The sequence below is a fragment of the Canis lupus genome, chromosome 5 (genome assembly GCF_048164855.1).
Source record: "Canis lupus baileyi chromosome 5, mCanLup2.hap1, whole genome shotgun sequence".
NCBI classification, from domain to species: Eukaryota; Metazoa; Chordata; class Mammalia; order Carnivora; family Canidae; genus Canis; species Canis lupus.
Window position 1 is genome coordinate 59,875,338 of NC_132842.1, and position 26,735 is coordinate 59,902,072.

The 26,735-nt window shown below is 41.4% G+C and overlaps 2 protein-coding genes across 12 annotated transcripts in view; one reads left to right on the top strand and one right to left on the bottom strand.

Moving 5' to 3' along the window:
* RSPRY1 (ring finger and SPRY domain containing 1) overlaps positions 1-12,047 on the bottom strand; it is a 46,351-nt gene extending 34,304 nt beyond the window's left edge. The window contains exons 1-2 of one of the 6 annotated variants that reach the window (XM_072826983.1): positions 11,550-11,787; positions 8,677-8,829 (exon numbers count right to left, since the gene is read on the bottom strand). The gene's annotated coding sequence lies outside the window, so the exon portion shown is untranslated. Of the gene's footprint in view, positions 1-4,983; positions 5,140-8,676; positions 8,830-10,797; positions 11,137-11,549 lie in introns of those variants that run through there. The other 5 variants (XM_072826980.1, XM_072826986.1, XM_072826981.1 and 2 more) reach the window with 5 other exon arrangements.
* The window catches only part of PSME3IP1 (proteasome activator subunit 3 interacting protein 1), a 35,240-nt gene continuing 19,483 nt past the window's right edge, over positions 10,979-26,735 (top strand). The window contains exons 1-5 of one of the 6 annotated variants that reach the window (XM_072826991.1): positions 12,289-12,492; positions 13,609-13,722; positions 23,850-23,991; positions 24,534-24,632; positions 25,023-25,144. In XM_072826991.1, the coding sequence (XP_072683092.1) occupies positions 23,865-23,991; positions 24,534-24,632; positions 25,023-25,144 (348 nt within the window). In that variant the 5' untranslated portion in view covers positions 12,289-12,492; positions 13,609-13,722; positions 23,850-23,864. Of the gene's footprint in view, positions 11,135-12,015; positions 12,493-13,608; positions 13,723-23,849; positions 23,992-24,533; positions 24,633-25,022; positions 25,145-26,735 lie in introns of those variants that run through there. The other 5 variants (XM_072826993.1, XM_072826990.1, XM_072826989.1 and 2 more) reach the window with 5 other exon arrangements.

Genomic DNA, 26,735 nt, shown 5'->3' on the forward strand with positions numbered 1-26,735 from the left:
CAGACCAATACCTGGAGACAGGGCCCAAAGGGACACAAATGGACACATAAGGAAAAGAGACTAGTGCATGCTCTCCACTCAATATTTGGTTATTTACAATTATATCTGCATATACTGAGTACACCCCAGGAACTGATAAAAATAAAATATGTAATTCAATGGAATTAGAAGTTACTTCCATTACTGGGACAGATTTGCAGCAAATTCTTCTAAATATTGCCCAGTTTAAGTACTGCTCATGGAGGAAAACTGAAGGAGATAGATGGAGATAGGATGTCCTTACACATACATATAATAATCTAATCTAATCTATTCAGAGAGGGGGAGGGACAAAGGAAAAGAAAGGGAGGGGAAAAGAGAAGAGTGGCAACAGACATCATCTCCCTCTAGATTACCAAGATGGCAATAGCTAAGTAATACCATAGGTGTTCTTCGCTCCCCCCAAACAGGCTGTCTCTCAAATTTGGAGGTTATACTTAAAAGGATGTGACTGGAGCATAGGTAGGAGTATGAGGCAAGGACTCAGGTGGAAATAGCCTTTTAAAAGGGACACATTCTGGGCATCAGGGTGGCTCTGTTGGTTAAGCACCTGCCTTTGGCTTAGATCCTGATCCTGGGGTCCTGGGATGAAGCCCTGCATCTGGCTCCCTGCTCAGTGGGGAGCCTGCTTCTTCCTCTGCCCCTCCCCTAGCTCGTGTACTCTATCAAATAAAAATAAATATCTTTTTTAAAAAATAAAAGAGGACACATTCTAAACTAGCAAAGAGTTGAAATAACACCATTTCCATTATTGCAGGGACCATGGTAGACAATTCCCCCCCCATAAAGCAGATAACCAAGAGATTTCAATGCTTAAGAGGACAGAAATCCAAAACAACGCTTTTAAGAGGGTCCTTGGTATAAATTGCTATTGATTTTTTAAAATTATGCTGTTTTCTGAGAAAGACCAAAAAGTAACATTTAAGAAGCAATGTCCTCTGCCCTTCTCACAGAATGTTCAGAGAGGGAGCAGTTCAGATGGGAAGGGGTAAAGAATCCTAGGTTTTCTGATAGATTTGCCCAGCTGATATGCCACTAGTGCATTCCCTTGAAATCCCAAAGTATGATATTAAAACTTTGTTAACTTTTTAAAAAAATATTTGAGAGTGAACCAGAGATAGCAACAGAGTGCACAAGCCAGGGAGGAGAGAAAAGCAGGCTCCCCACTGAGCAGGGAGCCCAATGTGAGGCTCTATCTCAGGAACCCCAGATCATGACCTGAGCCAAAGGCAGACACTTAACTGAGCAAGTCATCCAGGCACCCCTGTTAACTTTTTAAAACAAAAAATGGACATGCGTTCATTTTAAGACCCAAATGCTGCATCTAGCCTACAGAAAAGTGAAAGCCTCTCAAGGCTTTCTTCACAGCCCGTTCCCTTTTCCAGAGGTAATCCCTGCTAAAAGCTTCATATGTCTATTTCCAAACATATTACTATATCTATTATTACATACTCACAAAAATTTTTAAAACTAGGACAAGGCCATAGCTATTGTTCTGTGGTTTGCTTTCCCGTGCCCCTCCCTTTTTAAAAGATTTTATTTATTCATGAGAGAGAGAGAGAGAGAGAGAGAGAGAGAGATAGTCATAGGGAGAAGCAGGCTCCATCAGGGAGCCCAATGTGGAACGAGATCCAAGGATTCCAGGATCACACCCTGGGCTGAAGGCAGGCGCTAAACCACTGAGCCACCAAGGATTCCTGCTTCCCCACCTTAACACCACATCTTTCTTTTCTTTTTCTTTTTTTTTTTTTTTTTTAAGATTTTATTTTATTTGACAGAGAGAGAAAGAACACAAGCAGGGAGAGCAGCAGGCAGAGGGAGTGGGAGAAGCTGGTTCTCCACTGAGCTGGGAGCCCAATGTGAGGCTCTAACCCAGGGTCCCAGGATCATGACCTGAGCAGAAGGCAGACACTTAAGCAACTGAGCCATCCAGGTGCCCCACAACACATCTTTCTATACAGCAGAATATCTAAAACTACTCTTCCTACCATTTAAGACTGTATCAAAATTCATACTCTGGATTGTCATAGTTTCTTATTCACAATGCCATAAAAATCTATGTCTAAACCAACTAATAGTAGTTGGATGGTAGGAGTGGCCTAGGATTCATTCTATTTGGGAATGCTTCATCGCCTAGCCAAGTGCTTTCTCATGCTGCTCCATGGTGTCAAGGTTACTAGAGCAGAGAGAAAAGTCTACTGGCTTCTCTAAAGCTTCTGTGCCTTTCCACATGATCAGTATGGAAGCTGGACAGGCATGACATGCAAATAGAAGATTCAGTCCAACCAGACACATTAAATTGGGGAATGTATGTATACGTAAGGAAGGGAGGCCAATCAGGTATTTAGGGAAAAAAACTGGTAATGATTTGAAAATATCAAAGTGAGATTAAGTCCCAGAAAACAAAGTCTTTGAGGCAAGAGAAAAGACGATCCTTACAGTTTAATGCCAACACTTCTAAAGCTATTTAGACTGACAAGAAATATTGGGAATGCTTGTGAGAAAAGCAGTGAGTTTAAAAAAAAAAAAAGCTTGTTGAATCTGAGAGTCTTAAACTTCATTTTATCCAAAAAAATTTTTTGTTGCTAAACTGGATAAAGAATTAATCTATGCAGGTTTCCTTTTAGTACAGTTCCAAAGTAAATGGATGATATCTAGGGAGGCCTGGGTGGCTCAGTGGTTGAGCATCGTCTTTGGCTCAGGGCATGATCCTGGCATCCCAGTTTTGAGTCCCATATCGGGCTTCCTGGGTGAAGCGGGCTTCTCCCTCTGCCTATGTCTCTGCCTCTCTCTGTCTCTCTGATGAATGAATAAATAAAATCTTTTAAAAAATGGAAGATATCTAATACATACAGGTATTTTTAAAAATCTGACTAAATTTGGAGGGAGATGACAAGAATTTAGTGGGCTTTTTTCCCCCTATTTTCATATTGAACTCAAGTGTAGTTCAGCTCAGTTTCTTCCAGGAGTCATTTTCCCTAAATGATGCAGAGATGATGCTAACTACAAAATTTGTCATTGGAGGAAACAAAGTAAAATAAATAAAGTTTTAAAATATTTTAAAATCAAAGGCTTTCTCCTTTGAGAAAGGACCAACTGTAAAGACCAGGTGGAAGGAAGAGGTTAATTAGATGGGAGGAGCTGTGAAGCATTTCAAAGGAAAGCCTATGAAACATAAAGAAAAAAAAATGAGCTGCCATCTTTAAAAACCTTCTGAAATGTACAGAGAATCTTAATGGTTACAGCTAAAGGCAGGGCACATAGATGAACAAAGTGTATGGTCTTTTAGATTTACTCAGTGTTGAAGAATGTATTGCTTTGCATCTGGAAATCTTTGTCACTCATGGTACTTTTCTCAGAGAACAAACTGCGAATACTTTAGGCAAAAGATTGGATAATGAAACCAAACAATTACACTCTACACAGCTTTGTTTTATCTCATCCCAAAAAACATTATGTGGTCCTCTTCTTCTCCAGGACCATTGTTTTAAGACAGTAACACTCAGCCTATAGATCTTATAAAGGATGCTAGAGACCACCTCCAGCACAGGGCCTGGGCTTTGTTGAATAGACTGGGCTCAGATCCCAGCCCTGCAATATTTACAGCTACATATTCTAATTACCCCAGCTATTGACAGACTTTAAGACATGGAGATAATAGTAGTTCTTACACAGAACTACTGTGAGGATTCAATGGAAGAATGCATGTACAATATGTGGCACAGGGCCTAACACACTGGATCTAAAAACGAAAGCTGTTAGTGAAAGTAACTAAATAATCTGGGATATGGGGACTCTGGAAAAAGACCTGATTTAAGAGCACTAAGATAATCAAAGAAGTTATCTTTTCTAGTTCTCATCTACTCTGTACTAAAATAATTTTTACTTATCTACACATTTAGACAAAGAACCCTGGAAGGGACTGTAGCTTAAGCATACCAAAGGTGATGATTGCTTAGGTTCTTCTTAAAATGCAAATTCCTGGTTCTAATTTTCATCAGAATCAAAATTTCTAGGATGTGACCCAAACAAGTGTCTTCTTAAAATTCTCCAGTTGATTCTGATAGTGGCTGGGTCTGGAAATTATTGTGCCATAAAATCTGACCTGTCACAACAGGCAGGACCTACTGACTGAATGAAGGGACAAACTGAAACAGTAGAGTGATTCATCTGCAGTCAAAACAATTAATCTCCCTTTCCAGAAAATTGAACTAAGACTTTCTTTGAACATAGCCTTTTGGAGAGGGTATCCAAAAAAACCCATTAGAATACCGTTATATCCATTAATGATTGCATATAGTACATATCAACACAGTGAATAGCTCCCTATATTTCCCACCAGATCCACCCTATGAAGAAGCATCATAATAAACTGAGATGCTACCCTGCTTATGGGTAATGCCATTCAACTGTTGACAGGCTGAATAGAATGGAAAATGAATAAGAATAGAGATTATATAAAGGCAAAATATCTCAAATACCTATATACTTTCCCATAACTTTGAAGACTACTTAGCATTAGATGGTCGGAGTCTCAATTTTGAGAAAAAAAAAAAGTCACATAATTTAAATAGACACAATGCTTAGATATGTGGCTGTAGCAATCAACTGATTATAATGATACCGCTGGAAGCCACTGCTTACTAGAGACACTTTTAACCATCTAAATGGTAATGCTTTGTAAATCATTATACTGTTCATAGACATTTTGCTGCAGGGGCATAATTATAATCAAGCATTTCCTCTTACAAAAGAAAGTGAAGACTATTTTTTTTAAGACTATTCATTTCTATATCACTTATGACTTATTCGATTTTTACATTTTATCTACTTTAAAGCTGCTTTGAAAGGAAAAAAAATCAAACGGGCTCTCAGTAAGTTTAGTATTAAAGCGGTGAGGTCTGGTACTCAACACATAGACCTCTACCATCATAAACAGCTCACCACAGAGACATCTGGCCAACTGGTCTAACCCTGTCTGACAATGGTCCAGGAATCAATGATTCATCTCTTCAAATATTTGCTTGCATTCAATCATAATACAGCTCAGTGGCATTAAGAATGCTCTCTTTTCTCTGAAAATAAGACTTCAGAATTATGCTGCCAAAAAAGAAGAAGCTGGTTAAATGAATAGCCATAGGAAGAAAAACCAAACTTTGGGCATGAAATTACTATTGCTGTCATCCTTCCCTCATCATTACAAAACAGTATTACAGGATGCAGTAATTTTTTCCAATCCACTACCCAGTTCCCGAAGACTAAATCCCACAGCATGAACACGTAATACACTGGAAATTTTAATGGTTTTCCTTCATTGGAATATGTTTTGGACTTTGTCCTAAGGTAGTGAATGTATTACTATACATTATATAGTATATATACTATATATTATAGCTTCTAGTGTCATATTTAGTGCCCCCTCAACATTTAATTATGAACAATTTCAAACATACAGAAAAGTTGAATTTTACAGTGAACACCTAGATACCCACCATCTACATTCTAACAATAACATTTTACTCTACTTGCTTTATCACACATCCATCCATCTCTATCCATCATCAGTCCATCTAATTGGTTTTGATACGTTTCAAAGTAAATTACAGACATCAGTATACTGTCCCCTAAATCATTCACCGTGCATATCACAAACTGGACTTCAATATGCTTTGTTTTTCTTTTTTTTTTTAAGATTTTATTTATTTATTAATGAGAGACACGGAGAGAGAGGCAGAGACATAGGCAGAGGGAGAAGCGGGCACCCGGCAGGGAGCCCGATGTGGGACTGGATCCCAGAATCCTGGGATCGTGCCCTGAGCTGAAGGCAGATGCTCAACCACTGAGCCACCCAGGCATCCCTCAATATGTTTTTAGAGGTTAAATTTACATATAATGAAATATATAATCTTAAGCATATATGTGCCAAATTTTGTCTAATGCATACATCCATGTAACTCAAACCTTATCAAGGTAATTCATGGGCAGCCCCAGTGGCGCAGCGGTTTAGTGCCGCCTGCAGCCTGGGGCGTGATCCAGGAGACCCGGGATCGAGTCCCACCTCGTGCTCCTTGCATGGAGCTTGCTTCTCCCTCTGCCTGTGTCTCTGCCTCTCTCTGTGTCTCTCATGAATAAATAAATAAAATCTTTTAAAAAAAAAAAAAGGTAAGTCTTACCCATAAAACATATTTCCTTTTAAAATATTCTATAGGACACACCAAAGATCACCATTTTTTTTTGCTGAAGATTGTGTTTAAATGAGGAAAACTTGGGAGGTTAAGATTGATTGTTAGCACAATAAGTGGATAAGAAAAGTATATTATATGTCAACGGTATACTCTTGAGTTGAAACAGAAACCACCTGAAGACATTTTAACAAGTGTGTTTTTGTCTTTAGACTCTAAGGCATCTGATATTTTCTAGCAGGCAGGGGAGGGTGGGGGTGAGGAACAGGGGGAAGATTGTGAAATATTTTGTTGGAATTTCACTTTTCCCCCAAATAGAATAGCAGCTCTGATAATAAGATATTTTACCATGTCACCTAGGTGTACAAAACTATCTGCAGTGGCAAAGCTACTTGAGGTCTAAGCCACACAGGGTACTATTATCCCTGGGATTGTAACTAACCTTCATGTTGTCTGAGAAAAGCACTGTGTGATTCTGATCTTTCTGCTATGTGCAGAAGTTAAAGTACCTCTTTGGGGCCCCTGGGTGGCTCAGTCAGTTAAGCATTTGTCTTTAGCTCAGGTCATGATCGAACAGGGTCCTGAGATCTGGCTCCCTTGCTCAGTGGGGAACCTGCTTTTCCCTCGGCAACCCCCCTTTCTCCATGCTGGCTCTTGCTCTCTCTCTCTCTCTAAAATAAATAAAATCTTAAAAAAGAAAAAAAAGAAAAAAGAAAAAAGAAAGGAAGTACATCTTTGGAGGGAATGCAGTTAATTTTCATGGTTGAGCTGGTACAGAAGGGTTATCTGGAAAAAGCTTCTCCTATAATGTTAAGGGCTTTTTAACTCAGTAGCAGTGTTGTCTGTGGTCAGGTGAATTTTATTTTATATATATACATTTTTTTTTTTTAGCAAAACAAATTACAGAATATAGCCCTGACCTGAAACGGTACAAAGGATAAAAGACAAATCCTTTTAGCATTCAAAAAAATGTAACAAAATTTAGGGCTGGGATAGAGTAAGGAATTTCCAGAAGCAAATAATAGTAAAAAAGGAAAAGTAACTAATACTTGCCTGGTCTCAAAGACTGAAAAATTTGCCTTGAACCCAGAAAGGAAATACTATGAAAGAATTGAGGTAAGAGCCAATGATGGCTACAGTACAGAGGAAAAAACAAAAACAAAAACAAATGTAGGAGTCTACACTATTTGCGATTCTCCCCCCTAGGAAGCCAGATAACAGGAAATCATAAAGATCTGTTATTCAAAGACATACATGATCCACAAATGGAGGGGAAAGGACTTTACTACCACAGAGAACTCTTTGCTATTAAGAAAACAAAATGCGTCAACAGCATGAATAGCAACACTTTTCTTAAAGAGATCTACTTAAAGCAGTATCTGAAAACACTCCATTGCACACTCAACTGGATACCTATTAGAAACTAACAGGCAGTCAATAAGTATTTTAAGTGAATTTATTCTAAAATCGGTAAAAATCGAGTGTTTCCAAAGGAGTTATCACTTTGAAAAACTCAAACAACGTCATTCAATAAATATAAATCCAATGCTTATGCCAGGCACCAAGCAAAGATGAAAAGTGGTCCCTCATGCTCTTCACAAAGGGAAGGACAGCAACAGGCAACATACTGAGTGCCCGATCCATAATGCAGTACATGCCATAGAAGCCTATGGGTAAAGCATCAGGTCCACTAGGTGGAGGCCTCTCCCTCTACCATTTTTCCAGTGGAAAAGAAACTTAAGTGACTTTCAAGTATCTCTTACAAGCATGTTTTTAGGTGACTATATACACCAGCGTTAGCAAAAGGGTAATGGAAGATTTATGTCTGTGCTGCTATACACTCATGTCTTAAATTATAAGCCAAAACATCATTGGTGCAAATATTCCTGACTGCACAGTGAAAGGTTAACCAAAAGCCCAAAAACTAAACTGATAAAGATGAAGCTAATAGCAACTTCAAGGGGGATGCGGGAGAGGAAGCACAATGGGAAACTAAGATCCATTTGAGACAATACTGAGGATGATCCTAAATAAGCATCCTTCCTGAAATATGGCAGGAACCCCAATTCTGCATATGACATGTAAGAAGCTCTGTACTGGTGCCAAGTTTCCCAGGACAGACTCTGGGAGACAACAGTAAACTCTAATGTTACACTAGTTTTGGTTTATGAATACCATGTTTCAGTAATTCTTAACAATTCACTTGGCAGGTTATTAATAAGTAGCCCTGAGGCATATGTAAGTATGAACAACTATGAAGCAATAAGAACTGAAAAAAGAAGCTGTACTTCTCACAAAGAAGGGTGGAGTGGGAGCCATACTTGGAGAGTCACTGCATTAGGGAGCCCAGGAGAGGAAACTTAACTCTTCAGGAGCTAGAAGGGGTAAGAAAAAACTCAACACTGAAACATTAAACTGAGGTAATAATAAACTTGCCAAGTAAGGTATTTCAAACCTTCTATTTGATGTGTGTAAGATCCATGAAATTATGCCAGGAAATTATAATTTCAAGCAGCAAGAAAGCTACATGCAGGGTTCATTCATTAGCAAACTTAAAATATGCACCAATTCTTTGCTTTTTCCAATGCATTCTTCATTTTCAAAAGCCCTGAAAGGGAGAAAGGAGGATATTCTCTAACAGCCAGCCTCTATTTGTAAAATGTTTGCCTCATTTAGCCTTGTATATATCACACAATTATATACAGTTATCTATAGTTAAATATGCTTTTACATATTTAATCAGCAAGCACTCTTTTGAAATGGACACAGTAAAATTTAACAATATGTACCTTTTTTCCTAATCATATTTCAAAAGCTTACTTATTAAATAGATAAACCAAAGGGAAAATATTCATTCTTTTACACTCCTAAAATTGTGAAAGTCTCCTTCTAACCATTGTGGCTAAGACTTAGCATTCACTATTTCCTGTTCTGTTTCAATTTTCTAAATTGTACACAGGAAAAAACTATCCACACTCAATGGTAAATGAAAGAATGCCAAATATTTGAAGAGAAGCTGAACTGATAGTTTACTACCCCAAAGCAACTCTTTGAAATAGAGTGCTGGTCCCATTGTGGTTCCCATCCGTGGCGCCTAATGATTTTCCATTCACTTTTCAGCCTTGTGACTATCACACCTACTTTTCAATATCCGACCACAAAGCGGAACACTTCCAATTTAAACCAGTAATAGTCATTACCCTCCTTAGGAATTCCTAATAATTTCTCAAACTGTATAGATATTAGAGTATCAAGGTGAGTTGTATTTTAAAGGATGCAAAGTGACTTCTCACTTCATTAAAAAAATTACTTCCCATAATTTTTGTAATAATTGACAGACGGACTTAAACTCACGAGTAGAAACAGACTGTTGTAAATGCATTTTAGGAACACACAACAATTTGTTATTCTCTTGCCAAAACATACTGTAGAGTTGTTGTGTTTCCCTATTCACTATAGAATAATAAACTTTTACACACAATGCTATGCTTTTTATTTCCTCTTGATTCTTGGCCAATTCACTAAGGGAAAAGTCATTTTGTTGACAAATCAGAAAAAGTCCACACAGAGTATGCTGGAACACTTCCTAATTAATAACTTAAAAATAATCATGGAGTACAGAAATAATGAAGGGTTTGTGAAAACAGCAAAAGCAGGACAGAGGCATTAAGCAGTAGGTCAGGACAGCATGTATCCTGGGAAATCAGGAGTTCATAAAATCACCAGTTTGTTTTTTTTTTTTCTTTACGACCCATGGAATACAAAATTAGAAAAACAGGAAATGCAAGCCAGCTTTTTGTAAAGAAAGAAACCCAAAGAACAAAAACAATCACCGAAAAACCAAACTTGAAAAATCACAAATCACCCAACATTTGGACAATCAGCTCTAGCAAATGCCAGTAACCAAACGTTAGGAACATGTCATACATGGACACAAGTATCATAACCTCATAGGGGGAGCTACAAAGCAAGATGTCATTCCAGGAAATGCAAATTATATATACGGTGAGAAATTAAAGAGAACCACTGTGGAAGAGAAATTTAAGATCAATTGGTAACGTGCCTCATAATCCGTCGTTTGAAGTCACCATAGAACACAGAAAGGCATAATAGTCACGGGAAAAAAAATAAAAAGGTCTCATCTACAAAATCACAACTGAGGAGAAGGACGATATTCACTACATGTAGATACCCAAAGGTCACGAATACACACACACACACACACAAGGGAAAAGGGAGGGGGGGGCGGTGGTGGTTCATAATTCTGAGATCAAATTTCAGCCGTCAGAGAAAAACTTTCTGGAGGAAAAGATCATATTATAGGGCTACCTCCTGCCAGCACCATCAGAAGTTCAAAGTCAATTAAAAGTCTGGGAGCAAAAAACCGGAAACCCCTGCCCTCCCATCTGAAGCAGGGGTTTAGATCCTGGTGTGACCTAGAAAGGCCCGAACCTGGAGGTTCCCAGTACAACATGGCTCCCAGCACCATAGGTGATCAGCAACTGTATTAATGCTAATCCCCTACACCTACATACTGCTTTACAGTTCAGGAAGTGCCTTCACGTCCATTCCTCACCCCCTGTGGTGGCAGAGTCGCAGTCCTCCGCTTTCACACGGCTTGTAGCTCGTCAGGTCTCTCCACACACCGTGCCGTTTTACAGAAGGGGCGCAAGAGACCAATCTGCTCTCCTAAGATCCCGCCCGCGGCAGGCGAGGGGCCTGGGCCACTGTGGGGCTCGACCGAGTCACTAACACGCACAAGACACTTCCAACCTCGGAAAGTTCAAAGTACAGCACTCCAGGGGGAGCAGCCCCATTCGGACGGCTCCGCAGACTGCAACTGCACCGGCTCGGCGAACCCTCTCCGAGAGCCTCGCTCTGCCTCCTCCGAGACAGGGACGCCGAGGCGCCAGGTAGGAACCGAAGCCTGTCTAGAGGCACCCGAGGGTGCCGCTGCGACGGGACGGACCCGCGTCCCCGCCGCCCTGCCCTTGCCGCTGCCCCCTCCCCATTCCCCGCCCGGCTTTCCGGAACCGCTCAGCCACCGCCTCGTCCCAGGGCCCTTCCCCTTCTTCACATCGGGCCTCCCGAGTAAGAGAATCCGCTCGCTCTGGCCCCGCTCCCGGTCCCTCTCCCCGCGGGGCCCCTCCACCCCAAGGCATTTCTGCGTCTCCCGGGCAAGGTCCGACTCCCGTCCGTGCCGCCCCAACCTTAAACTCCACAAAAGAAACCCCTCCCCAAGCCTCCTCCGGCTACCCCTTCCGTCCAGGACGCTCCTGAGGAGCACCCCTAGTATCCGGAGCCTCCCCAGAGCTACCTGCCTCTCACCTGGGCCCCTTTAGCCGCGGCCTCCTCGGAAGGGCGACCCTCAACAGCCTCCGCCTCCGGCCACGAGCCCCCTGGAGGGGGAACACCCTCTTCCAGGTGCCTCCTCAGGCGCCCTCGGCGCGGCCTCAGTGGAGGACCTCGGGCTGTTTCCTGGGCTCTGCCCAACGCCACTCCCTCCCGGGCCCTCACAGAACCTGCCCTGGCCCCCGTCGGGTCTCCCCAGCGCAGACTCGGGCGGCTGTTCCCCTCCCTCACCGACGTCCCCAGCCCTCGGACTGCCCCCCGCTCCGCGTCCCCACTGGTTTCCCAGAGCAGCGCGGCCGGGCTGTGGCACTGACTTCTCCAGCTCCCGGGCCCACCCGAGGGAGGGGGCGGCGGCGGCAGCGGCGCGACTCCTTTGTGACAGGTCCGAGAGAGCGGTAAAGATGGACGCGAGGCCACGGCGCTGCCATTACGCGCTGGGCCCACCCCCGCTTCGCACCGCCCCTGCCCTCCCTCGGTCCCCTAGGAAACGCCCCTTCCTCGGTGGCAAGCCCTCTCCCTGGAAGCCAATCGTCTCTCAGGAACGGTGCCACGTGATCACACGCTCCGGCCCGCCCCCCAAGCGCGAACTGGCCAATCCTCTTGCTGAAGTGGGAATGGCCCAATCAAGTCTCTCCGCCTAGCCTTCGGGACACCGGATTTCCATCTGTCCCCTGGGAAGAAAGAGAGGTGCGGATTGGGTTACGCCGCCGGAAGCGGGGCGGAACTTTGTTGTGGCGGTGAGGAAGAGGAAGCCCTGAAGGGTCAAAAGGAATACAAAAGCAAAGGCTGTTTTCTTTCTTTTCTTTTTTCCTTCTTTCTTTTTCTCCCCCCCCCCCCCCAAGAACGAGTGGCCTTAGCGGTGGCGGTTTGGGGTGGGCGCCGCCGAGGTGAGGGGGTCTCGCCTCCCGCACGCTGGTAGGTGAGTGCGGCCTGGGCCCTGGTCTGGCGGAGAGACCCGGGCTCCAGCTTCTTCCCTGAGGACACGGGGGGCTACGACTGGTGTGAGGTATAGGGCCAGGCCCGCCCTCAGTCTGCGCCCTCGCCCAGTCTTCTGAGTCACTGGGGTCAGGGGCTTGCTGGGGCCCAGCCAGGGGGCAGCCGAGGGAGCCTGCGGTAGGGCATCCCAAGCGGGATGTGGGGCAGCATCCCGACCCCTTCCAGCGGTCTCGGGACTTCGGGCCTCTTCCTGGCTCTCTTCCACCGTTTCTGCTAAGTGGGGCCACCCCCCAGGCTCCAGGTGCGGGCCGGGCTCCTCAGGAAATGTGGGAGTCCCTGGATGGAAATGGTTGAATCCCAGAACGCAAGTGTAGGATGGGAAACGCATTTCTTATGTACCATGTACCGTTTGCTGTGCTCAGTGCAATTTCTTCTAATAGATAACAAACCAGCGTGCTCGTTTTGGAAAAAACAAAAATAAAACCCCAAAAAACAAAACCCAAAACCAACCCTCCCCCCCCCCCAAAAAAAAACCAACAAAATAAACAGCTTAGGAAACTAAGACCATGGGTGGAATGATCTTGTTTGAAAGTTGCCCACGTGAATGTCTGTGCACACAGGTGTGAAGGTGGAGACCTACTAAGAGCAGTGGTTCTTAGCCTAGTAGAAAATACGATCTTCTGACGTCCATTTAAATACAGATTCTCTGACCCTACCCCCCAGATAATCTGACTGAGTAGGTCTGGAGTTGGGACCCAGGGAAGCCAGCGCGTTTGCGCCTGGTGGTCAGAAATTCCAGTGACCTGTTGTGTATCAGCTGTGAAGTAAGAGCTGTTCATCTTCAGCTGTTTGGCTTATTGATGAGTTAACAGGGACCCCATAAAATGGTTTGGAGGGCACTGCTTCTGAAGTCCTTGAAAGGAATTAGTGTTTATACTCCTTTTTGATACAAGGAATTGAGCTGAGATAAAGGCAGCTTTCACAGTCTTTCAACTAGAGCATGAGAGGAGCTGTTAGCAATTTCTAGGAGTCTGAAAGCAGAGGCTGGCCACTTATTTTTCTCAGCTGACGTGTTGGTGCCTTAATCCCTTACAACCAGGAAGAACAACGTCAAGACCATTTACGTGGTTAGCAGCCTTTCCTTTCACCTTCTAAGAGTCTTGATGTTTGGTTAGAGTTAAGCTGCTACCTCATACTGAAAACTGCATTGCTGGTAAGTGAGGTTATTGAAGTGTGTGGTTCCACCAGAGGCTCAATCATACTGTAATTATACCTTTGAGGCAGCTGAATCAAACAGCTTCATTGTGCTCCCTCTTGATCACCTTTTGAAAATTCTTTGTCTTCAATTCTTAAATATGGTCAGTTTCATTCTTTATTGTGGTATGTGTTTTAAAGATAGTTCTTTGTTTTTGGTTTTCTGCATTTTCATGATATATCCAACTGTGAATGTGTTTTTGTTGTATTTGGTGTTTATCAGACTTTCAATTTGTGGATTAGTGTCTTTCATTACTTGTGTAAAATTCTTGAATTTATGATCGTATATTGCATAAGCCCCATTGTTTGTTGCCTTTGCTAATTAAACACAGACCATTTCACTCTAATGTATGTCTCTTACTCTCTTTTTATTTTTCCATACTACATCCTGCATAATTTCTTCTTCATTCTCATATTATTTCTAATCTGTTACGATACCCTTGCACTGAAAACTTAAATTCAGTTATTGCTTTTTTTTGGTTCCTGAGGTTCTGTTTGGTCCTTTTTCAAATATGCCATGCCATTCATTGCTTTACAGTTTCTTATTCTCTGCTGTTAATTTTGAGGCTCAGTTTTTATTTCTTTAAACACAGTAAGCATTTTTTTTATGATGTATGTGTGTTAATCCCACTCTGTGAATTCCCTTTGGGTTTGTTTATTTATTTACTTTAAATATTTATTTATTCATGAGAGAGACAGAGAGAGGCAGAGACATAGGCATAGGGAGAAGTGGGCCCCTTACAGGGAACCTGATGCGGGACTCGATCCCAGGACCCCAGGATCACAACCTGAGCCGAAGGCAGAGGCTCAACCGCTGAGCCACCCAGGTGTCCCCTTTTGGGTTTATTTCTTTTGCTCATTATTCCTGCAGTTTTTCTTTCCACTTCACCTTTACCTTGAGTTCTTTGGGGGGTATGAGGTTCAGATGGAGAAGGAGGTGGTTGTCAGACTATAATCTGTGGATTCCTGGCTTTGACTTTTGTTTCCATTACTTCATAAGGTTATCAGAACAGCAGTTTTCATGGTCATAGAAATCTTCAGTAGAAAAACCAGTTTGAATATTGGGCTTAATTTCTGGTATCACCTTTTCTTGGGTTTTGGCCAAATTTTTTACTATCTTGTTAGCTTTTCTGTTTAAGAATTATTTTATTTTTTTAGATTTTAATTTATTTATTCATGAGAGACGGAGGGGGGGGGGCGGGCAGAGACACAGGCAGAGGGAGAAGAGGCTCCCTGCAGGGAGCCGGATGTGGGATCTGGGACTCGATCCCCGGTCTCCAAGATCATGCCCTGGGCGGAAGGCGGCACTAAACCGCTGAGCCACCCGGGCTGCCCTGAGAATTATTTTAAAAATTTCTTCCATTGTTTTTGTTCTATCATAGAGGTAGAAGATTGGTCTCAACTTCCTAGGCCTCTATTTCTGGAAATTAATGCCTGCTTGCTTTTTTTCTTTTATTTCTCTTTTAATTTGTCTTTAAAATTTTTTTTTTCTTTTTTAGAAGGGAGGTAGGGAGTAGCCAAGGGGGAGAGAGAGAATCTTAAGCAGGCTCCATCCTACAACCCTGAGATCACCACCTGAGCCAAAATCAAGTCAGATGTTTTTTTGTTTGTTTTTAAAGATTTATTTATTTGACACATCGAGAGAGAGGGAGAGTGAGCACAAGCAGGGGGAGCAGCAGGGAAAGGGAGAAGCAGGCTTCCCGCTGGGCAGGGAGCCCAACATGGGGCTTGATCCCAGGACCTGGCATCATGACCTAGGTGGAAGGGAGATGCCCAGCTGACTGAGCCACCCAGGCACCCCAAGAGTTGGATGCTTAACCGACTGAGCCACCCAGTTGCCCTAGCCCCCTTTCATTTTTATTTTGGAATGCAAATTCGTGATTTCAGGGAATTTTGAGTTAAAGATCATTTTTCTCTGTGTACCTAAAAATTCCGCCACTGTTCCCTCTGCAGTGTCACAGCCACTGTCAGTGGTAAGCTTCCCTAATGCTTTTTTCTAGTCTTCCTTTTGTGAACCCCTCAGTGCTTTGCTTCTTTATTATAGCATTTAACTTCCTTCTTCTTTTCCTAAAATTGCTTATGTGCCAACCTTATCTCTTTTCCTGAATGCAAGTTCCTCATTTGCTAAAAAGTGGAGTGCCAGTTGAGCACCTAGCACTCTGCCTTGTACATAATAGATCCCCTGTAAAATTTACTTCCACAATACAACTGAATGAGTTAGTTGGCCTCGTGTGGTTTGTGTACTGCAAACCCTTTTTTCCCCCTTAAGTTCGGTCTTAGGAGTTACACAAAACCTAGTGGGATGAAGGTGTGGGGGGAGTATAATTTAGTGTGTGGGCTAGGTTCCAAAGCCAGCCCAGATGGTGAAACTGTATAATCAAAGCTGCCTTCGAAAATCTTCTAGGGAGGCATCATACTGGATGTAGGTATACCAGCACAGCAAAATTCCAACATGCCCAGGTTTTCTTCCAGCTTTGAAACAGATGCTGTTTTTCTTCCTTTGAGCCTCAGGTGAAGCAGCTGGTTTGCGTTTAGGAGTCATAATGTTTTTTTTTTTTTTTAATACGACTAATATTAGAATCATACATAGTGAGGGAAATGCTTCTACAATGAGAGGCACACATGAATTGGAGAACTGAGGATCAGGCAAGGGGATCAGTATTTTAAGTTCTCATTTTCTTCCAGTGCATAAAGATGAATTCAGGATATAAGCACAAACGATAAGACTGTTCTTGTGCTCTGGAAAGCTAAATGTATATATAGGTTTGCTTTAAAAAAATTTTTTTTAAGATTTATTTATTTATGATAGACACACACAGGGAGGGAGGGAGAGAGAGAGAGAGAAGTAGGCTTCATGCCGGGAGCCCCATGCGGGACTCGATCCCGGGACTCCAGGATCACGCCCTGGGCCAAAGGCAGGCGCCAAACCGCTGAGCCACCCAGGGATCCCCCCCCCCCAATTTTTTTTTATTGCATGTGTTTTTTTAGATTGCTTGGACAACCAGAAGATTACTACAAATTGCTCTTTATGATAAACATTTTAAATATGAATGAAATTGCTTATGCTGTCCGCTGGTGTTTAGATTCTTTTACTCTCCTTTGCTACTGGAGTATGTTAAATAAGCCTGAGTGTTAGATTGAGGATTACTTTGTCTAGTAATAAGTACTAGTAGTAGTCTTTGTTAGTAGTTGTCATGCCCTGAAGTTTTAAAATCTATAGAGAAAGTCCTCTTGATTTGCATTCCCGTGGCTTGGTAGAAGTGACTTCTGGCCAGAAAGCTACCTGTCTGGAATATAGTAGAGTTTGCCAGATGGCAGATTCCTCTTAATTGCCGTCCTGTATTTTGAAGTCCCATGTGATTTAAATATCAGGGTAAAAATGTTGGAAGAGCAGTACTTAAGTATATTTACTGACAAAAGGAAAGTGGATTGGCCTGTTGTTTTGCTACCCAAAGAGAAGGCTTAGAACACCATAACACAGAAATCTGATTCCCCTTGGTGTATTTTTATACTGCAGTCTATCTAATGCTAGAATTAGGAGGGGGTAGCGGCTGGTGATGTAAACACTTAAGTAGTCTGCCATCACAGAATTCAATTGCATGGGAAACCAGATATCATTAACTTGTATCATGGCACTAGCTAAATGGAATAACTTTTCAAGTCTGCAATAGCAATTAGTTTGGGGGGAGCAATGTAAGTTTTCTATTTTATATGGCATGCGGTATAAGACAGCCCATTTTGTCCCACCAACCTGGAAATTAAATACCACAGTCTCCAGTACAAACACAGGAGTGCAGTGTTTAACAGTTACTTTGGCTTGAAATATAAGAACTTTGTTTTTTTGGCTGTTAAGCAAATTTGAAAACTATGTTCTTTATTTGTGTCGGTTTGAAACTTTTAAGTTTGGACAAAGTGATCTTGGTATGGTTTTGGTTTTCCATGAATTCCCTAATTGAGGAACTTAAATAATCCTTTTTAAAATAGTGTAATGTTTAGTTTGATAATTAAACTTGAATCACCTTGGAAATAAAAAAGCTGTGTGAGTAAATGAAAATTGACAGCGTGTATTCTTTTTACAATTAAGCACACTAAACAAAATTAATATTCCCAACATAAATCCTCTTTTCATTTCTACATGACTCTTTATGGTACCATCCCAGACCCCTGGACTTTGTGTTTTGTTTTTAATTTTTCTAGCAAATGAAGGGAGAAAATTAGAGACTTGTGAAAATTTAGGTGGGTGGTAGGAATTAGAAATAAAGTTTAATTTTCAGTTTTTTCCTGCTTCCAGAAGGAGGTAAATGAGCTGCAGGTACTCATCACCTCTCTTTTGGATAATAAACAACCAATGAAAATTAAGCTCTTGAAAGAAAAATGCTTTGTGTGGGCAACACTTATTCCTCAGTGCAACAGAGCATGTTTTAGTCAGTTGAAATTAAAGGAAAGTAGTGAGTTATTCTTGAGGAAGACATCAATTATATAATATAGGAAAGTGACTTAATTTTTGGTCCTGTGTTTCCAACTGCACAGTTTTTGTCGTGTTTAAATAGAATTCCCTACGGAACATAGAAGCTTGAGCAAATACGTAATGTCTACCATTTTCTGTAACTTTACATTGGATAATACCTCATAATATTCATGTGAGATCATTCTTCCCTGCTTCAATTCTTCAAATCCTCTTCATGGTTGTTTATTCAATAAGCATTTATTATCTGCCTAATATATGCCAGACACTGCTAATAAGCACTGTGAATACAAAGGGCCGTTGGAACAGTTGGAACAAATGATAAAACACAATGGGTAAGTGCTGCAATCAAGTTACAGATTGCTCCAGTAGGGGTGAGAGTAGAAACAGGGAGGCTAATGGCAGGCTATTCCAGTAGTCCTTGCTGGATAAGGTGCCTGAAAAGAGATTAGAAAGGAAAGGATTCTTTTCTTTTTTAAAGATTTTTATTTCTGTTTATTTATGAGAGAGGCAGAGACATAGGCAGAGGGAGAAGCAGGCTCCCTGTAGGGAATGCATGCCGGACTCATCCCTGAAACCCGGGATCACACCTGAGGCGGAGGCAGACGTTCAACCATTGAGCTACCCAGGTGTCCCGAAAAGGATTCTTTTCTTAAAAAAAAAAGGAGGATGGATTAAAAAGAAATAAACCTTACGAAGTACTAATACCAGAACTTGGTGACTGGTGAGATGTAGGAAATTGAAGGAGAAGAAGTTTAGGTTCACATCTGGGTTTTCAGCCAGGAAACAGGATTGACCCATATTTATGCACTCCATTGTCTCTTACCTGTACTATTCACTTTGGTAATTCATGATATATACACTATTATCTGGTATTAATTAGTTTAAGAGTACTCCTTCTTTTAAAGTTTATTTCCTTTATGTACCCCATGTAATCTGGCACAGTGCTGGATATAGAGTTTAGCATTCAGCACAATGTCCAGTTTATTTAAATTGAACTTCTAATAAAACAGTAAAATAGAAAACCATGCTAATGGGAAAATACAAAATTTCCCAATTATATATACACATGTAAATCTTCCCTACTTTCTCTCAGTTTGATATAATTCTTTGGTTTATATATATCTAATCTCTCTATGTTTGTATCACTGATCTGGTTCCCCTCCATTCCTTGAGTGCAGACTGTATTTCTCTCACTCTTGTAACCAGTCCAGGGCTTAGCTTAGTGGTTTGTAGTAATGGCAAACCTTTTGAAGCATTTTATAAGCATGTGTCAAACTCTGTGCTGAGTGCTTTGCATGAATTACCTTGTTTATCCTCACAAAAGCTCTCTATTGTGCAGGACTGTTTTAATCCTCACTGGTGAGAGCAACCTGTGGATGGGGGAAACAAGATTCTGAGGACTTAAATGACTTGCCCAGGGCATATGACTTGTAATTGGCAGAACTGAGGTCGCTTGATTTCAGACACAGTGTAAAGTCTTTATCATTACTTGTGCTGCCTTGTATAAGGAGACCAGCACAGAAGGTACTTGTTATATAGTGGGGGGGATTAGATTAGGTTAAGTGAAAGGTGTGTGAAATGAAACTTGCTTCTTGGCAGTGTGTATTGTCAGCGATGTTTTGAATCCTGAAAAAAACTATTTCTGGAAAAGGAATATCCTGAACATTATCCAGAATACTCAGGAGTATGCCACTTGTTCATGAACATTTCTGTCCCTGTCTTTGACCTCTCCTAACATAGAAAAGTGACCAGATAGCTAGAAGTGCCACTGGTGGCATAGAAGGCAAGGAGGGAATGATGGTTGAAGAGCCCAGAAATGAGGACCTATGGAAGATGTGCAAAGTGTAGAAAGAGAGGATGGAGCCAGCTATATTCTAGTCTTGTCCCTTTTAAACACAGAAACTCATTATAATTAGGTCTGGCCATCTAGCTTGTTTTATCTATTTTGAGATCGAGGGACTATCAGGATTATAATACTAGCTTTAAAAAGTAGATTTTTACAAGTGTTTACTAATTTTAACTCTGTTTTTAGGAAACCAGCCCTTCGAAAGCAGTACTTTCTCTCAAATTCTGAAGCCATTGTCTTTCAATTTCCTTTTTTTTTTTTTAAAGGTTTTATTTATTTATTCATGAGAGACACAGAGAGAGACAGAGACATAGGCAGAGGGAGAAGCAGGCTCCATGCAGGGAACCTGATGCGGGACTGGATCCTAGGACTCCAGGATCATGCCCTGGGCCCAAGGCAGGCACTAAACCGCTGAGCCACCCAGAGATCCCCATCAATTTCCTTTTTTAATGTGCTTCTTTATTTTCATTTTTGGAAACCATCTCTGATTCCTGCCCTTGTCCCTGTGGTGTGAAAGATGGTTAGTAGCACAGACTCAATCCTTTGGGTAGAAATTGAATTCTAACATTTCAGAGAAAAAGATTGATGACAAAGAGAATAAGAATTTCTTGGAATCCCTTAAATTTGTCTTTTTCCAAAATTGATAAGTGTTAGGAAGATTGTTATTTCTCTAGAGTTTATATTTCAAATTCAAAGCCTTTTACACATATATCTTGAAGGCTTTTTGTCCCTTGAGTTTCAGAGAACTTTGTTAAAGTTAAGTGAAGGTAGGTTCTTTTCCAAAAATTCAATAGGCCATGAGAATTAATGATTTTACTTTCTTCATTTTGAATTACAAGAGTAGATCATACAGTCCGAATTCTTATTTAGATAGAAGCATGAGAGATTCTAGGTTTTTAAAATTTTGGCCTATTGGAACATTTTTCAAAATTAACATATTCTTTCATTTTTTAAAATGTACAATGAGAATGAAGAGATGCATTTAATAGGAATGCCAGGGCATTGTCATATCCTAATATTTATTTCCCAGTTTTAAATCCTACACAATCTGATAAATTCACTGCTTTGAGACACTATTATTTTCTCCATTTCATAAGATTAAAAGAACTAGGGATTGTTTGGCCCAGAAAAGTGATGGATTAGGAGGAACGTGGGAGTTGTCCTCAAACAGTTGAAGCATTGCCATGTTGAAAAAGGACTTGGCTCCTTTTTTGTCCAGTGGATTGATTTTTTTTTTGTTTTTTTGTTTTTTTTTGTTTTAGTGGATTGAATTTATGTGTGGAACTTATAGGGAGATGAATTTCAGTGCGGTTTAAGGAAAAACCATCCTACTGGTCAGATCTACTTAGGGAGTCAGCTGCCTGGGAGTGAGTGCATTGGTCCCTATTAAAGTTTTAGAATATGGATTGGGTGAAAATCTTCTGGTATGTGTGGTAGATTTGTATGTTGGATGGAGAATCATTTTAGATGGGACACAAGCTGACCCACTCTGGATTATTTCCCAGGAATAAGGGTGAGGGGAAGAAACCAGATAGCCAATTTAGGGTGAGAGAGGAGAGCTGCAGCCAAGCTAACAGAGGAAGAAAGGGGGACATCGAGGGTCCAGTATGTCTCTCCCACTCATAAGAGCCCTAATTTAAGACATTTAAAAATATGTTGGCTCTTGTTTCATAAGAGGTTATTCTGCAGAAGTTGAGGAATTTTTGGCATGGCTAGCAGAGATGGAATAATTCTGTTTCTATAACAGGGCTCTGTCTGGAGACATTGAATGAGGCTAAATCACAAGTGTTCAGCTTGTGGGCTTTAGGTGGGAACAATAGCTTCTGTCAATGGATTTAGTTTTCTTTCTAGTAGATTTCAAAATTCTCTCTTAAGGTTGTTAACATTGAACTAAACTGCTGCAGTGAAATTTGGGCTGAAACTATTTTCTTGTTCAGAATGTATAGATTTGCTTTCTCAGCTTCCATTTTCATCTTTAGTAAAATGTTTACATGAACATTTTCAGCCTGGAATTTGGTGTAGGAAGAAAGCTGAAGTTGACATGTCCTTCTTTTCAACCAGGATCCCAGGTTTCTGGGGAGGGAGATGGTGAAGGGATAAGAGTATGACACTTTTACATCAGACCTGGATTTTATTCTCAGCTCTATCATTCACCACCTTTTATCATCTTAGACAAGTGGTTTAACTTCTCTAGACTCCCATTTCTTCATCTGTAGAGAGATAATATTTTTCATAGAGTCAGTGGGAGCATAATGAGATAATATACATAAAAATGTATTTAGTGCATGCTAAGAGGTTCAATAAATGGCAGCTACTTTATTTTTGTGCTGTCAGTAGAGACTTTTTTTGGGGGGAGGAGAGAAAGAGCAAGAGCGGGAGCAGTGGGGGGAAGGGTGGAAGTAGAGGGAGAGGAGGAGGGGGAGGGAGAGAATCTTAAATAGATTCTGTGCAGAGTGCAGAGCCCGACAGGACTTAGTCTCATGGCCCTGAGATCATGACCTGAGCTGAAATCAAGAGTCAAGATGCTTAACTTACTAAACCACCCAGGCATCCCAATAGAGATTTACTTTTTTTATTAGGGGTCATTTTGGAATGGACATTGAGTTGATGTACTAGTAGTGCAGAATATCTGTTTCCTGGTTGTTGTTGTTGTCGTTGTTGTTTTAAGATTTTATTTATTTATTCATGAGAGAGACAGAGAGAAAGGCAGAGACACAGGCAGAGGAAGAAGCAGGCTCCATGCAGGGAGCCCTACTTGGGACTCAATCCCGGGTCTCCAGGGTCACGCCCTGGACTGAAGGTGGCGCTAAACTGCTGAGCCACCCGGGCTGCTCTTGTTTCCTTTTTGGATGTAATTCTATGATTAATATAACATGTCTGAGTAGAGAGTTTATTCCACAGTTCTTCAAAAGGAAAGAAACTAGCAAAGAAAAGAAAGGCTTAAAAGGAGTAGTGCACACTCTAGCATTATTCCCTTCTCCCTTCCTAGAGAGATTCAGGTAGAAGTATCTAGATTTGAGAATCTTGTGCATCAAGATATGCATAAAGTGTTTGAGGTTATTGTGGCAGTGAGAAAAGAGAGGAATTGAAGATAGACTCTTCAGTGGCATAGATCTGTAACTCAAAGGACGGGAGGTCAGGAAAGAGATGGAGGACTCAGCATAGGCTAGAGCACAGGACATTGAACCTGAAGTTGGGAGATCTGGGCTCTAGTCTCACTGTCTCCGTGTGGGGTTTGTGTGCCTCTAGGTGTATCCCTTGTACAGACTAGACTTCATCTCCAAGGCTCCTTGAATACCTGAGTTTCTCCATTCTGAAAATATTTGGAAACAATAACATGCAAATAGAGGTAGTGGAATGTTCCTGAAACAGGAATTTCAAGAAGAAACAATGTCAGGTGTCACAGAAATAAAGGAAGATGAGATCTGGGAAAAAGATAGGATGCTCAGGAGACCAGTTTGTCTAGAGAGGGACCAAGAAGTGTCTGCAGTGTTGGACTTACTATGGAACAGAATGTAATGAATTATTCCAGGTCCTCTCACTGACTTTGTAAATAACATAAATGTTAATAAAACTGCCTGATACATTAACAAAAATGCAATCATGTGCTTTCACCAATGATCTATAAATTAAACAACTCAAAAGATTTCTTCAAGGTTGAAGGGAATTTTGAGGTAGTCTGTTGCTAGGTGAGACAGAGCTATAGCTCCTTGTTTCTCTTTAGAATATTAATTGCAGTTCTCACTTGAAATGTTTCATTTGTTTTTTGTAGACCGATTGTTTCATTATGGATGGAGGGGATGATGGTAATCTTGTTATCAAAAAGAGGTTTGTGTCCGAGGCAGAACTAGATGAACGGCGTAAAAGGAGGCAAGAAGAATGGGAGAAAGTTCGAAAACCTGAAGATCCAGAAGGTATATGTATGGGGTTATAGTTTGGCATTCAACATAATGTTCCCTAATCTTCCAATAGTCCTGCAGAGTAGGTACTAATGTCTTCACTTTGGAGCTAGGGACTGAGGCTCAGAGGAGTGTAAGAACCTATGTAAGGACTTCGTAGCCAGGAGCAGAACCAGAGTACTCACTGTCCACTCTCCACTGTCCTACCTTCCAGAACATTCTGCCAGTTTGTTCCATCTGTATAGGTGGATGCAGGATCTGAGTGACTGAGAATGTGGCTGCTGTGTAGGGTTGGGCTTGCCCCTCAATCCAGTTAACTGTCTCAGGCCATGGGCCCTATTGACATTTGTAGTTGCCTTTGAGAACTGCTGGCCCCTCTCTGAGATCCAAAGCAAAACTGTGGACTTTGTACTATTTTTGTGTTATCCTTGCCCTCAGATCATGCAGAGACTTGACTTTATCTTTGAAATCCTTTGTGATTCCAAAATAATGTGAAAAATTCTAAAGTATGTGCCTTTTCTTCCCCCTTCCTTTTTCTCCCTCCCTCTTCCTTTCAGAATGTCCAGAGGAGGTTTATGACCCTCGGTCTCTATATGAAAGGCTACAGGAACAGAAAGACAGGAAGCAGCAGGAGTATGAGGAGCAGTTCAAATTCAGTAAGCTTCAGAAAACAGTCTGGCATACCCTGCAGGGCCTTTTCGATGCACTTTGCCTCATGCAACACTTTTTCCAGTTGGCCATGGAACTGTCTTATCTAGTCCCTAGATGTTCATTTGATGGGAAAGAGACAACCTTCTGCCTTCTAGAGCACAATGAACATTTTTGTTTAGAGCTCAAGATACCCATTTTAATTCTGTGCTAATGTCTGGTAATGAGAGAAATGCCTTGATTTTATGCTGTTACCTCTCCAAAAGCCGAGGTGTTTACAAATTCTTCTAATCCTCTAAAGGATCTGCTGCTTATTAAGAAAAAAAGAAGGAAAAATCTTATTTGACTTTCTTTTCCCTTTAGCCTGCTAAGTATTCCTTGTTCAATTATTTCCTCAGAAAATATGGTAAGAGGCTTAGACGAAGATGAGACGAACTTCCTTGATGAGGTTTCTCGGCAGCAGGAACTCCTGGAAAAGCAACGAAGAGAAGAAGAACTGAAAGAACTAAAGGAATATAGAATATCCTTTGTACTTTGAGAGAAATCTGTATGGTGTCCATTTTCTTGTCTATGTCTATGGATTTGAGTTTCTTCACAAATAGAAAGAAAATAAGATTTCCTACCTAGTGACCTTTGAGTTCCCTTTCAACATTGGTACTCCCATGCCTGAAAAACCGGCAGTGATTTGTGCAGTTACATGGCATGTGCAATTGAAAGTCCAGATTCTTTAGGATTAACTAAAGGCCTAAATCCTAATAGTCAGTACCAGGGTATTTTTGCCTCGTGGGATTAGACTCTAAAACAGATGGGCAATGCAGTAAACTCATCCAGGGGAGAAATTGGCTTCTGAGTTTTAAAAGGAAATGTTTAGCAACTCTCCTGTGTCCTTATTAAGACCTTCCCTAGGGATCCCCGGGTGGCGCAGCGGTTTGGCGCCTGCCTTTGGCCCAGGGCGCGATCCTGGAGACCCGGGATCGAATCCCACGTCGGGCTCCCGGTGCATGGAGCCTGCTTCTCCCTCTGCCTGTGTCTCTGCCTCTCTCTCTCTCTCTCTATGTGACTATCATAAATAAATAAAATTTAAAAAAATATTTAAAAAAAAAAAAAAAAAAAAAAAAGACCTTCCCTAGAGGTGTAGCCTGGTCTGTCACCACAGAAGGGTAGAGAAGACAGCAAAGATGACTTCACTTTAGCTCAGTGTTGCCTTTTTGTCTTCCACTTGCATGTCTGAATCCTACCTAGAACTTGGCTGAGTTGGAATTCTCAGTTCTATGTGCCACATCCCTACCCTCAACTCATCACACTGCCCTTGCCCCCAAATGTCTTCTTTTTCTGCTCTTTTTGATTTCGGTAACTTGCCCCCAGGTGTCCAAACCAAAAACTACCTCCAAAAAGAATGTTCTCCAGGTCTGTGTAGTTCAGCTTTCTCTGTCTTTTGGGACCACTGTGACCATGCAATTGATCTCTGCTTCTGCTCGCGTCTACCACAAGAGTCAAAAGGAACATTTGAAAACATACCTGGAATCCTGTCACTTTCCTATTTAAGACACTAGTGGCTTCCTGTGGCATTTAGACTTAAGTGTACATTCTTAACAGGCCCTACATGATATAGGCCAACCCACCTTCCTGTTGCATCTTGAACTCCTTCATGTTTACTATACTCCAGCCTACTGGCCTTCTTTTTGTTCTTCTCATACTGAGCTTTGTGATTTCATTTCAAGGCCTCTGTATTGTTTTTTGGACTGGAGTGCTCTGCCTTCAGCTTTTATAAGGCTGGCGTTTTATAGCCCACATCTCCCTTCCTCATAGAGACCTTCCCTAAGCATCTCATCTAAAATTTCACCAAACTATGTCACTATGTATGATGTCACTTTTTAATAGTAACTTTCATTCCTGAAAATCTTAATTTAATTTGCTTACTGGTTTCTTTGCCTCTTTACTGCTGGAATGTAAGGTAAGATGCATAAAAATAGGGACTTGGTCACCACTCATTTTCCTAGTGCCTCACATTGTAGGTTCTCAGTATATATGTGAACAAACTCCTAGGAGAGGTTAATGCAGCCACTCTAGCTTTTTTCCTGGCTTATTTAAGTATTTCAGGCTTATATGTT